The sequence below is a fragment of the Xenopus laevis genome, chromosome 4L (assembly GCF_017654675.1).
Source record: "Xenopus laevis strain J_2021 chromosome 4L, Xenopus_laevis_v10.1, whole genome shotgun sequence".
In the NCBI taxonomy this organism is placed as follows: Eukaryota; Metazoa; Chordata; class Amphibia; order Anura; family Pipidae; genus Xenopus; species Xenopus laevis.
In genome coordinates, this window is record NC_054377.1 from 56,343,430 (window position 1) to 56,356,705 (window position 13,276).

General features: G+C 38.5%; 1 protein-coding gene across 1 annotated transcript in view; it reads right to left on the minus strand.

Annotated features, from left to right (window-relative positions):
• atp2c2.L (ATPase, Ca++ transporting, type 2C, member 2 L homeolog) overlaps positions 1-10,383 on the minus strand; it is an 81,384-nt gene extending 71,001 nt beyond the window's left edge. The window contains exon 1 of the mRNA XM_018257959.2: positions 9,924-10,383. Within this exon, the coding sequence (XP_018113448.1) occupies positions 9,924-10,244 (321 nt within the window). The 5' untranslated portion in view covers positions 10,245-10,383. The remainder of the gene's footprint in view (positions 1-9,923) is intronic.
• Between the last annotated feature and the right edge of the window lie 2,893 nt (positions 10,384-13,276).

Consider the following 13,276-nt stretch of genomic DNA (forward strand, 5'->3'; position numbering starts at 1 on the left):
GAAATTTTCCTCCCTCTGAGGCAAATTGGGAGAGGATTCAAAAAGATTTGTTTTGCTTTCTCCTGGTTTTATATACATAAAATGTTACACTCCATGGACCTGTTTTTTCCAATCCAAGTTACCATATTAGTGTTTATCATGCATTCAGGCAAACAGTGTCTTCATGGCATCTGACAAACCTAAACTTGAGCCTGCCAGGTGGTAAAATGTCATTTATTACTCCAGAGGACACAGTTTCACTGCTCCAGTGTTGAAATCTATGGCTTATATATACAACTCCAGCCACTTCTTGGAATTGTACATGGTGATTCTAGGCTCTAATTTCCCATAAATAGTCCATGAACCCTACAAATATTTCTTCTGGAGACAGTTTGGAACTCAACTGTGTTCCAACTGAGACATGACATTTTAAGGTGTAAGGTGCTTTTCTTACATTAGGCCATATGCTGTAACTTCCACAGAAGTGCGGACCACCCAAATGTTGCTGGATTACAGCTCCAAGCATTCTCTAACATGATATCAATGGTTATAGCATGGTGAGACCCATAATCCGGAAAGATAGATTCTTTAGCAATACTGCACAATAGAGAAATGTCCTTCAGGCCAAGAGGCTCAACTGTTGAAGAGAACTCTCCAATAAGAATTCTGTGTTCTCAGTTTTACTTAGCTCTCTCTTTTTGGTTTCATACTATGCTTGATGAAGGCACTGAACAGAATTTTTCTGTTGGTTAAAAGCCAAAGAACACTATTTTGTCACTACTGAAGTTTAATGACATCATAAAATTGGTGAACATTCATGTTATGGAAAATAACCGAAAGCTTTAGCAAAGGTAAATATCCCCTGAAATGATTGAACTGCCCACGTTAAGAATAATTGACAAATGGCTCACTAAATAGAAAAACTAAATAGAAAAACTAAATACATAAATAAAGGTAATAATCACTGACCCATATAGTTCACTCACAGTCCACTTACGGTACACATTCAAACTACAAATTTATCAACAACCCTGCCTATATTTATTTTGTTGAAAGGTAATATAACATACGTAGAAGGAAAACACTATTCAGAATATCCTTATGTCCAACCCCAGGCAAATATTCTAATGTGTACAGTCATGCCAAAGCCATGTGAAACAATGGTTATAAATACTAATGAATTACTGCTAATTGCCAAAACACAATTCACATTGTAATACAGAGTAGAAGCACATTTTATATTATAAAAATATATTATTTCAGTGTGAGAGGAATATCCAATTCCTGACTGCAAAATCAACAACATTTAATAGCATATCCAATACATTTGGATGTATTGTACAAGAACATCTGAGGTGATCAGATCCTCTCCTCATTTTTGTGCAAAACAGCAGGAATCTCAGTAAGGAAAACAAGTTGTGCTGCTGAAATTTCCATTTTTCCAATAACAGATATGTCTGAGATACAATTCTTAGCAGTACAATTATTTTTTATTTCAGAGCCAAATATACATATAGGTTAACTGTCTTTATTGTAACTTAGCTTGGGCATGTGTATGTGTGTGTTTGCACGTGTGTAGGGGCAAATGTGAGTTTGTGCCTGTTACATTGCATAGTCCACTGCTGCATGTATATGATTATGTTTAATTGAAATGGCTGCATAAAATATTGGCTTTACATAAATAAAGGTAATAATCTGTATTTGCGCCACCACCCCATCATAAATGCTTGATCAAAGTACCCTTTATCTACTTAGCTATGTTATTAGTGCACATACAATTGAAGTCATGCTTACACATAATGGGGCAGCTCTTGAACAAAAGTAAGATACTGCTCACAGCCTCCTAATTGACATCTTATTTTAATTTCTATAACTGACACTATGGGGATTATTTACTAAAACTCAAATTTATGTCATCTTTTTATTAATACAAGATCAACCAAACTCCCATTCATTATTTTATTTTATCAATAAAATAACTCAAAAAAGTTGGGATGGGAAAAGACTCGAGAAAAACACGAATCATGCTAATTTTTTGGATTTCACGCCTGAATCGCTCAATTTATTTGTGTTATCGCCCGAAAACCCCAAATTTTTCGGATTATCAGACTAAACCCAGCGCAGATCACAATATCTTCAAATTGTAGGAGGCACATCTACCATTGACTTGTACATGACCTCGGCAGGTTTGAGATGGAGGATGTTGGGAGTTTTTTTTTTCATCTAAAAGTTCTAGTTATTGCCCAGAAAAAAATTATGGTTTAGTAAATAACCCCCTATGTGTAAACTTCTTATGCAATTTGCTATTTGTCTCTGCTTCTCACCATGAGAAAAATGCTTGAAATTGAACAGGTTGTTAAAAATATGAAGTATGCTTGATCTAGGAATACACATCCATAGAATACATCCATAGAAAGCTCCATGAACAGAAAAGTTGCCAGCCAATGAAACTGCCACACTGCACCTGCCCACTGAAAAAAGGGGAATCTAATGATAGCCCTTTGTTAAATTGAAGGATAGATAGATAGATAGATAGATAATAGGTAGTTAGATGGTAGATAATAGGTAGATAGATGATAATAGTTGGATGGATAGTTAGTTCATAACAGTGGTTGAAACATTGGTAAACTAAGACTGACTCCTCTAGCAGCTTCCTAAGATGGAAAAAAGTCAGTCTACTGAATCTAATGCATGAGTGCTTTTTAATTAATCTAGTTCCACTTTAATGGGTTCAGTGATTCCAGTAAAGTAACTAGAAGTACAGGCTATACCATTGTTACTTCTTATAAACCTTTTGCTCACTGAAGAACTTAATTTGCTCTGGCCTGAGTTCAAATTAAGGCAACAGGGATCTGTTTTTTTAATTCAGTTGTGGAGACTTCTGCTCATGAGATGGTTAAACCAGGCACCTTTGACAGAGTTGAGAACATTGTGTCCTGGAACCACCTACTTTGACTTAATTCAGACTTTTGGGTCTAAATAAATCAGGCCCATAACTCCCTATGTTTCAGCACATATAGAACTAAAGCCCTGTTTCCTGTGCAGCAATGCAAATTTTGCTGCATAGGTGGTGGTGGCAGGAGGGGGCGGCAGATATGAGGTGGACAGTTTACTGTCACAAATGTGTTATCATGCCAGAGCACTAATCACATGTTCCACTGTACAGACAGTCGCCTAGTATGCTGCTCGATAAAAGGGACAAAATTTACCTGGCCCACCATATGACTTTGCAAGTGTTTATGGGTGTAATTATTTCTTGCATATTGTAACTGTATCTTATAGAACATGAACAGAGAGAGAGGCTTTGGCTTTGTTTAGTATAATAGAAAAAGATTTGGTAATTTTTAAAGGCCTGCCTTTTCATTTATTTCACTTGCTTTGTTTCGCTAGTAATTTTAGAATCAGTTCTCTCTACTCCATTTAGACATTATGTAACTAAGCTAATTGTAAGGCAGGTTCCCTAATCAGGGTGTGGATTCATTTCATACGTCACTGTAAGCTTAGAAGCTTTTTTTTTATATCTGGTTCACCAGGAAGCTTCTTGCAGTTGCAAACACAAAACTATCCTTTAGGTCCATTCCTCGGCCTCGCTAATTCCTAATAGGGATCTTCCCAATATTAACATGAGAATTTGTCTTTAATATCATTCTTGCTGGAAAATAATTTGAAACCCTGCCCTGTGAGGCTCTATGGATAACAATTAAGGAATTGAGACATAATCTAAGTAGATCTGTGTTGGGGACATGAGATTATAACAATAAGATCAAAGAAAAAAAATGCAGATAGGGTTTAAAGATGTATGGGAAATTTGTTGGTGAATAAATGGATGTGGAGAGATTGGAGGCAATGTTCCCTCTGATTCCTTCTCAGCTATGTGCACAAAAAAAATCTTTTGTGTGCACATATTAAACGTGTGTGCTGGTTTGCTCAGGATAAATGCAAAATCTTTTCACACAAAATTCTTTGTTCCCACAATTTGTTGTGTGCGCTGGCCTCAAAATTGTGTGCAAGAGCACAAACCCACAGCTTAGAGGAAACATTGATTGGAGGGGCCAGTCTGTTCTGGCAAACTTGTCTGGATAATAAATGAACACTCAATCCTTCTAAGATAATATATAGATAGTTATTGGTAGATATTGATAAATGTCAAATGTTGTGGTCATGGCACATTATTTTCAAGTTTGGGAAGAAATATGGAGAGAAGAGAACTCAGCACCTTGACAAAATATGTCTGTGCAGAAAAATTCAGTTTCAGGAAAATGTTTTTGGAGCCGGGGGGCCTTATTTTTATGAATTTTTGGGGGCAATCTCATTGTAAACAGTGTCAGACTGGGACGTCCAGGGCCCATCGGGGTTGCCACCTCAGGGGCCCACAGAACCCCCAGGGCGCTCTGCCTCTGGGACCCCTGCCTTAGCTGCAACCCAGGATTCTAACCCCTTTACCACCTGAGGTGGCTTGTGCCTGGCACCCCCCTCTGTGCTCAAATTTTTTGACTCCTGAGGGATTCCAGCACAATTGCTCTTTCTGCACTAGACGAGCCATATTTACAGTTTGAAAACCAGTGGTAACTAGTAGGGTGTTGCCGCCTGAGGCGAGTTTCTCTACTCGCCTCATTGGCGCCACGCCTCTGCCTGCACACCTTATTTTATTTTGTTGCTTATAATTTCTATGAACCCCCTTATTATTTTGCTCACCCGAGTTTCAGAAACAGCCCCTACAACAGCAAACTGGACAGGTGGCAACCCTACATGTCTTCTCATATAGCAAAATCAGAATCCTCCTCATTTATTTTCTGCACCTCACTACATCTACATAATAAATTACCCTTCTACTTATATTTTAAGTTCTGTGGGCCAGGGAATTCCAGGGAAAACCTACAAACATTACGCATGTTTCCAAGACTAATGGAATTATTTGGAATGATTTGTAATGTTAAAAATAGAACCATCACTAATTAGATTGTACTGTATGGGTGTACCTGGAGATAAGTCCTTACATTTATTGCATTTTTCTCAAGAATGCTGACTTATTCTATAACATTTTTTGTTGAGCTGCAGCTCATCATGAAAAACTTCCATTCTATTCAGCTTTGAAAGGCCTTTTGTTTTGCTTCCAGTAGCAAAAAATATTCCTTTCAATTCATTTTTGATCATCTCAGGGAATTTAGTTTAAAACAGAAATGATGATGGAATTAAGAACTGATGTTTTTTTGCTTGATAATGAGAATTTACCAGAGTCATAAAAAGAAAGCCATAACGTATTCTAACTTCCAGAGGGACAGGGAGTCCATCGTGAACAATTTAATCTGAAATAACATGCGAACAAAGAAATCCCAAGAAACTAAACCTGGGAAGGCTCTGCCATTTTTGCTTTATATTTCTTTTCTTTAAAAAAAATAAATAAAATCACCCTTAGGACAAAGTATCTGCAGGCTGGTCTGCTATTCTAACTGCTTGAAAATGAAAAGACAATGCTCAGAATGGACATATTCAATGAAATATGAAATATAATAGGGATTTGCTCTTCCCTCAACCAGAAACACATAATTGCATGCCAATTGTAAGAAGACAGACAGATGTAGCACAGAAGTAGGTAATACACCTACTTGTGGCATTTAGTCCTTGTACACTTCGTGCTCTTCTAAAATTCTCTATGTTGTTGCTAAACAAAATGGGGCATTGTACCATAAATACAGATGAAGTTTGAAACATGAGCCTCCCTTTTTAGTTTCCCTAACAGTAATAGCTTCCAAAGAAGCAACATTTATATAACACTGCATAACAATCCTGACAAATAAAGGGCAATGGAGCAGCCCACATGGGGAGACACATTTATCAAGGGTCGAATTTCGAATTCATGTTTTTTAAAACTTTGTGAAACTCCCAACCAATCGAAATTTATTGATAAAATCAAATTTTCTCAACTCGGACGAATTGAATCGCCCCAAAAACACGAATTAGAAAAAAATCGATTTGAATTTTAAAAACTTGAATGTCAGGAAGACTGCAAACATCACCAAATTGATCCCTGGACCTCTCCCGTTGACTTATACAGTAATTCGGCAGGTTTTAGGTGGCGAATCGTCCAATTTGTGTTCCTAAAGGGACAGAGCATGATAAATCTCGAAATTGGAATTCAAATTTGAATTAAAACTCGAATCGAGTTTGGATAATTCACAATTCGAATTTGAGAGTTTTGACCAAAAAAAATTGAAAATTCACATAAGAATTTTCACTTCGACCCTTAATAAATCTGCCCCTCAGTGTATCTGAGACTGAAATAGAATCGCTTCTTCAACTAAAAAAACTATTTTATATATTTTTTTCTTATCTATTAGAGGCAAAGTGGCAAGTTTTTTGCCCCTTGCACCCTGCCCCAACCAAATGCACCAATGAAACCTCATTCTGTATATGTCCTTACTGGCATTCAACAGCACTACATAGAGGAGGTGCAGGAGGTGGGTGGCACATCCAGGGAGCGCTAGGTGATTAAAGTAGGAAGCTTGTAGTTACTGTCCACTTAAGTCAACATTAATTACATTGCTCCAAATTTCCTGACAGCACTGTGCTCTATACCACATGCTGTGTTTGGTGCATGGAGCTCTAAGGGCTGTGATTTTGTGTCTCTTAGCATTCCTTTACATGTGCCTAACCCTTTGGAAATGCGCTCTGTTTAAAAACGATTGAGTCATGTATTCTGCAGGCGTGAGATTGTTTTCTTTAGCTGCTGGACATTATTTATAGTTTATGTGCAGTTTAAAGAAATCAACAAAAGATTGGATTACATACACACACACACAAAAAAAATGTTAGAAATAAAATAAAAAACAGATATGGAGTATGCTATATACTTTATATAATATCAACATGGATAAATCTGAAGATTTTTTTCAGGTGTTAGTTACCATAAAGGATAAGTAAACCTTTAAAATAAGTGAATATAAAATTAATGAGGGTGCTATTCTCAGCAATTTTGTCATTATATTCATTATTTATTTTGTTTTATATTAAGGGATATATGTACTGTTAATATGAATGAATTTTGTTATAGCAGTTTCCGACCAGTCTGACCAACAAGTAGTCAAGGAAGTTGTCAGGAGAAAGAAGATGCTGCTCTTATTTTAAAGGTTTACTTATCCTTTAAAAAACTGTTATATATTACCCACCACAGTGTAACATTTTGCATGGTATATTTAGAGAAAGATTTCTGTTCAGCCCTAAGATTCATTTGAATCTTTGAAATTAGGTCACCCAAATCTTTTTTCTGGGATATTCCTGCAAGAAAAGCCTATTTGCATTGTTATCATACAGAGCCTAAAATAATGGCAACCACATATGCTAGCATGTATACCATGCCCTGGCACTTTCAGAACTACATTTGTATGCATTATTCCAAAGCAGTTTGGCGGCACTTTGAGCATAATGCTAAAGGTTATGTATCCCTGATATATTTAGACTCTGAATCATAAAAGTTTTTAGATTTGACTTTTATCTGTGAAAGATATATTACAGGTATGGGAACTGTTATCTAGAATGCTCAGGAGCTGGGGTTTCCCGGATAACGGATCTTTCTGTAATTTGGATTGTCATAAACCCAATAGGCTGGTTTTGCTTTCAATAAGGATTAATTAGTTTGGATCAAGTACTAGGTACTGTTTTATTATTACAGAGAAAAAGGAAAATCATTTGGCTAAAATGGAATCTATGGAAGACGGGCTTTCCGTAATTTGGAGCTTTCTAGATAACAGGCTTCTAGATAACCTATCCCGTACCTGTATTTAGATTATGTATCTATAAAATTTTGGCTGCCACATATACCGTGGCCATTCTTGTCAAATGCAAACTAAAAAAGCAGCATTAAAATGATGAACCAACTCTTTCTTTGAATCGCAATTTGTAAAGTTTTTTTTTTATTAATTCACATGCATCTGGTGCTAAATAATTGTTGATAGTGCCTATGATTAGTCCAATCAGTGAGTGACAGGGAGCCTTATAATACATATGGCTGATATGCACCACAGATGTTGCATGGGCACTGTGCGACAAACTCCTTGGGCAAATATTATTATATTCACATTGTATAACAAACTGCACCCATGAGCAACTCAGATGTTTTTATTATCAGTCTCAATCTAACCAGCAACACTTGCCAATTAAATATGAATCAGTAAAATTCTGCTACATAAACTGACAGCTTCTTCCCATTTCCACTGACAATGTAAAGTGCCACCAATGCGGCTGAGAGTTTATTTTTTCACTACCCTTTAGGAACGTACTTAATCCTAGATTCATTTCAGGGTTTGGCCAAATCCTCAGTGTTTGGCTGAACTGAATCTGAACTCCTAAAGTAATCTGGCTTTACCGCTACTGACAATAATTTTGTGTTCTTACTTGATGAAAATCTTAAAATGTTTACTAATTTAAATATGCAAATTAAAGTTTGGTTCAGTATCATTTTTTTTGTGGGGGATTCATTATTAGGCCAATTGAGGCAAGGATGAGAGTCAGAAAAATGTTGAAGGAAGTGTAATTCATGAAAAGGCCACCAGTTTTCCTTCCATTCCCAAATACACTGTAATTTAGAAGTCTGTTTTCTAATCCCTTATAAGCAAAATAAAGTGCTACTGTATGGTGTCTGTAAAGCAGTATACCTCCCCTGCCTATATACTCTATGAGGGGGTGTAACCAGTCTACCGGTTAAATTTTAACACATATACAGGCTAATTCTATGCCAATGCCCCCTTTTCCTATACACACTGGACGAAGTCACATTTCTACTCCCTATTCCCATATAAACTGGAAGGTGTCACCCATGTACATCTTATTTAAAGGGGCTGTTCACCTTTAAGGTAACTTTTATTGTCTTATAGAAGGGCCAATTATTCTAAGCAACTTTTCAATTGGTTTTCTTTTTTTAATAGTTCTTTCATTATTTGTCTTTTTTTTTTTTTTTACTCTTTCCAGCTTTCAAATGGGGATCACTGACCCCATCTCAAAACAAATCTTTTGTAAGGCTACAAATGTATTTTTTATAACTCATCTTTCTATTCATGCCCTCTCCTATTCACATTCCAGTCTCTTATTCAAAACGATGCATGGTTGCTAAGGTAATTTGGACCCTAGCAACCCAATGGCGGATGCTGCAAACTGGAGAGCTGCTGAATAAATAGCTAAATAACTCAAAAACCACAAATAATAAAAAATCAAAACCAATTGTAAATAGTCTCAGAATATCACTCTCTATGTCATCCTAAAAGTTAAATCTAAGGTGGACAGCACCTTTAAACATAAAATGAAAGCTGTGTCTAGGCCACGTGCCCAATAGTCGGCAATGTACGTCAGCCGTCTACAAATAATACAGTAAAGTAATGTGGATCAAACTGCTGCAGAATTGATCTACTGTTTGTATTACTGACGATGTCCCCAAACAATAGGTTGTCCAAAAAAAAGTGGAAAATGTGCCAGTGCTGCCATTTACCACATTTCAGTAAATGAAATATAATGTGATATTAGTAATACCATATGTTAGTGTCACCTGTGTGCCAGGTTCTCTCAGTCCTGCTAGTATCAGTCTACCATTCATTCAAACGACCCTATTATGATGCCACTGAGGGTGCTGGCACTTTCCAGTCTACCAATCAGATCTCAGCGCTGCCAGCAGTCTCACAAGGGCAGTGTCACTATTGAGTATACAGGAGACAGGGTAGAGCTGCCTGGGCTGAGACAATGCCAGTAGCAGCAGTAGTAGTAGCAGTAGTAGCAGTAGTAGCAGCATTAGGCCAGCGTTTGTGTGTCAGCCCCAGCCCAGGAATGAGCAGAGCGAGTGGTACCTACACAAGCCAATTCAGGCAGCATATTACAGTTTATCACACCCAGCACCCACCAATAAACAAGTCACATGGGCAGCCCTTCTTCCTTCTGATGCCCCATGCCCACACACTTACCTCTGCCTTCAGCTCGCTGCTTCCCAGAAGGTGGTATTTGTGGGGCAACCGACGCATATGGGACAACAATTTGGAGAAGCGTTTGCCCCCCATACCTCCCGGGAGGACTGTGACCTGCAGCTGCGGCTCCGGCGGGACAGCTGAGGGGGTGTCCGGGGAGGTGGGAGCCGCTAAGCGCTCCTGCGTATTCTGACTCCCCGGACTATACCTGGGACAGGTGAGCGAGGCTCCGCCCCCCTCTGGCAGGTGCCTGCCCATCCCACATTCCGCGCACTGGGTACAGGAGGATGCTGGGGGTGGTGAGGAGGCGAAGCTGTGCATCACGGAGCTGTCAGTGTACAGTGCAAGGGGCCGCACCGGGGACTGCGAGGGTTTCGGGGGTAAATCCGTGCAGCTGCCCAAGACGGAGGATGAGAGCTGTGGTCCTCCGTGTTGGATGCCCTGCGCATGCGCAACAGCCTCAGACTGACTGAGGCTGCGGCGAATAGAACGGATAGGGGGAGGGAAGCGAGGGGGAGGCGAAGGCTGCACAGCATCTTCTCTCTTTCTCTCTCTCTGTGTCTGTGTGTGTGTGTGTGTGTGTGTGTGTGTGTGTGTGTGTGTGTGTGTGTGTGTGTGTGACAGAGAGACGGTGAACTGCAGAGCATTTTAACACAGGCAAAGAAGGGAATTAGAACATGGCCAGTGTCGGACTGGGACACCAGGGGCCCACCCAAAAACCTTAGACCAGGGGCCAACTCTCAGTACTATTATTCTTCCTCTCCTCGCTCAACCTCTATTCTTCTAGTCTCTTTTCTTTACATACTATAATCGATAATTACATCTATTTAGCCTCTTTGTTCTCATAGAAATAAAGAATGACCATGAAATAGGCCACATGTTAAGCAGCATGAGGTCCCACTGACACCTGGGCCCACCGGGACTTTTCAGGTATCCCGCTGGGCCAGTCCGACACTGACATGGCTGACTGGGATAAAATATAGGCCCTGGCATTTCAACTGCACAAAGGCCAAAACAAACCCCACCAGCCCAATATATTATTGCATCTCACAGCAACCCCTCTGGCATTTGCCAGACTCCACAGATTGCCAGTCCGGCTCTGGCTGGGGGCGGGGGACAACTGTATTGGGCCTTGTCATTTCTACAGTATTATGTCCCTCAAAATGAACATGTATTAGTGCTTAGGAAGCTGAAGATAGCCTTAAAGGGGTTGTCCACCTTTGAGTTAACTTTTTGTATCATGTAGAGAGGGATATTCTGAGACTATTTACAATTGGTTTTCATTTTTTATTATTTGTGGTTTTGGAGTTAATAAGCTTTTTATACAGCAGCTCTCCAGTTTGCAGCATCCGCCATGGGGTTGCTAGGGTCCAAACTACCTTAGCAACCATGCATTGATTTGAATTACCAACTGGAATACGAATAGGAGAGGACCTGAATAGAAAGATGAGTGATAAAATGTAACAATAACAATACATTTGTAGCCTTACAGAGCATGTGTTTCTTAGATGGGGTAATTTGAAAGCTGGACAGAGTCAAAAGGAAAATACAATTAATTCAAAAACTATGGAAGATAAATTATGAAGACCAATTGAGTTGGTTGCTTAGAATTGGCAATTCTATAACATACTAAAAGTTAACTTGATGGTGAACCACACTTTAAAAGGCCCTACACACACAGGTCAGACACAAACAGGTCTATAATGGCAGGCTGCTGCTTCACAATAGCTCAGGGAAAAAGTGGTCAGAATACAGACTTGCACAGAAATGTAAGGAAAAGTAAAGGTTTTATGATGTAGAGAGTGATATTTTGAGACGATTTGCAATTGATTTTCATTTTTTAATTATTTGTGGTCTCTCTGACTCTTCAGTTTGCAACTTCAGCAATCTGGTTGCTAGGGTCCAAATTTCCCCAGCAACCATGCATTGATTTGAATAAGAGATCGGAATATGAATAGGAGAGGCCTGAATAGAACAACGAGTAATGAAAAGTAGAAATAACAATACATTTGTATAGCATTACTTTTTTTAGATAGATTTGAAAGCTGGAAAGAGTCAGAAGAAGAAGGCAAATATTTCAAAAACTATAAAAAAATAAATAATGAAGGCCAGTTGAAAAGTTGCTAAGTTTGCCATTCTATAACATACTAAAATTAAACTTAAAGGTGGACCACCCCTTTAAAGTGCTTGTTCACTTTCCAACAATCTTTTGATTTTAGATCAACAGAAATAAAGACTTCTTTTAATCGCCAATTTTCTATTTGTAACCGTTTTTTTAAATCACCAGAGACAGGAACATTAAAGGCCACCTGTCATCACCAGATATCTAAAAAAAAAAAAACAACTTTATACATTTCTTCAGTACTACAATGGAGCTACTATAAAATCACATTTTAGGGCACTTATATGCAAATCAGCCTTGAGAGGTGCAAACATTTTCACTGCACCCTTCTTACACAATCCAAGCATTAGTTTTAAAAATAAAGCTATACTAATGCAAGGAGTAAGGTTTTCTCTTTCAGTCCCCTGAAGCACCAAATAGAAAATTGTGTCCGTTAGTTTGCCCTATGCTGCTATGGAACCAGATTAGTATAAATGTACATGTGTGAGATTTAAAGAAAGCGGCAAAGGGGAATAATTCTGCTTTAAAAATGTTGGTCACAGCTTGGAAGTGGAGTGACCAGAGAAGTTGCAATCAGTGTATAGACCAGGGGCTTTTTATAAGGTGGAAAATTTTCATCATGATTGGTGCCCTTTAAACTTTACAATTCAGTTTTGGAAAAACTTTTCAAAATAAAACATGGAAAGCAATTTAAAAAAAAAGTCTTTATTCATGGTGAACAATTTGAAAGCAAAAAAACTGAAAAAAAGTGTTTGGAAAGTGAACAACCCCTTTAGAGTCATATCTGAGGTTTAGGACAATGGGGATCTGCAGAGCATGCACTCATGGAAGGTAAAGGGTTGGGGACTATAGAGTTTAATCTGAGAAAGCACTCAAGGAGTTGCACAGCTCAAGGCAAAAATGTATACAGTTCGCTAACATCAGCCGACAGACAAACAAAGCCTTCTGAGATATCAACTGAGATAAAAAGAAAACCTTAAGTACAGAGTTCTAAATTACATCATAAAAGGAGGCAGCAAAGGGAGCAGCATGGTGCTATAATTATACATCTTGAAAACAACACACGCAATGAATTGTGGTGCGCATAAAGGACTTTATGTGAAAACACATAATTTAGCACTTTTTCTGGGCTATCCTCATCTCTGTACAGCCACACTGGTTTTAGAAATGTGTGTGTGAAAGAGATTTTTTTGTGCATGTGTGACCAAAAAGGAATCACAGCTACGGCTGT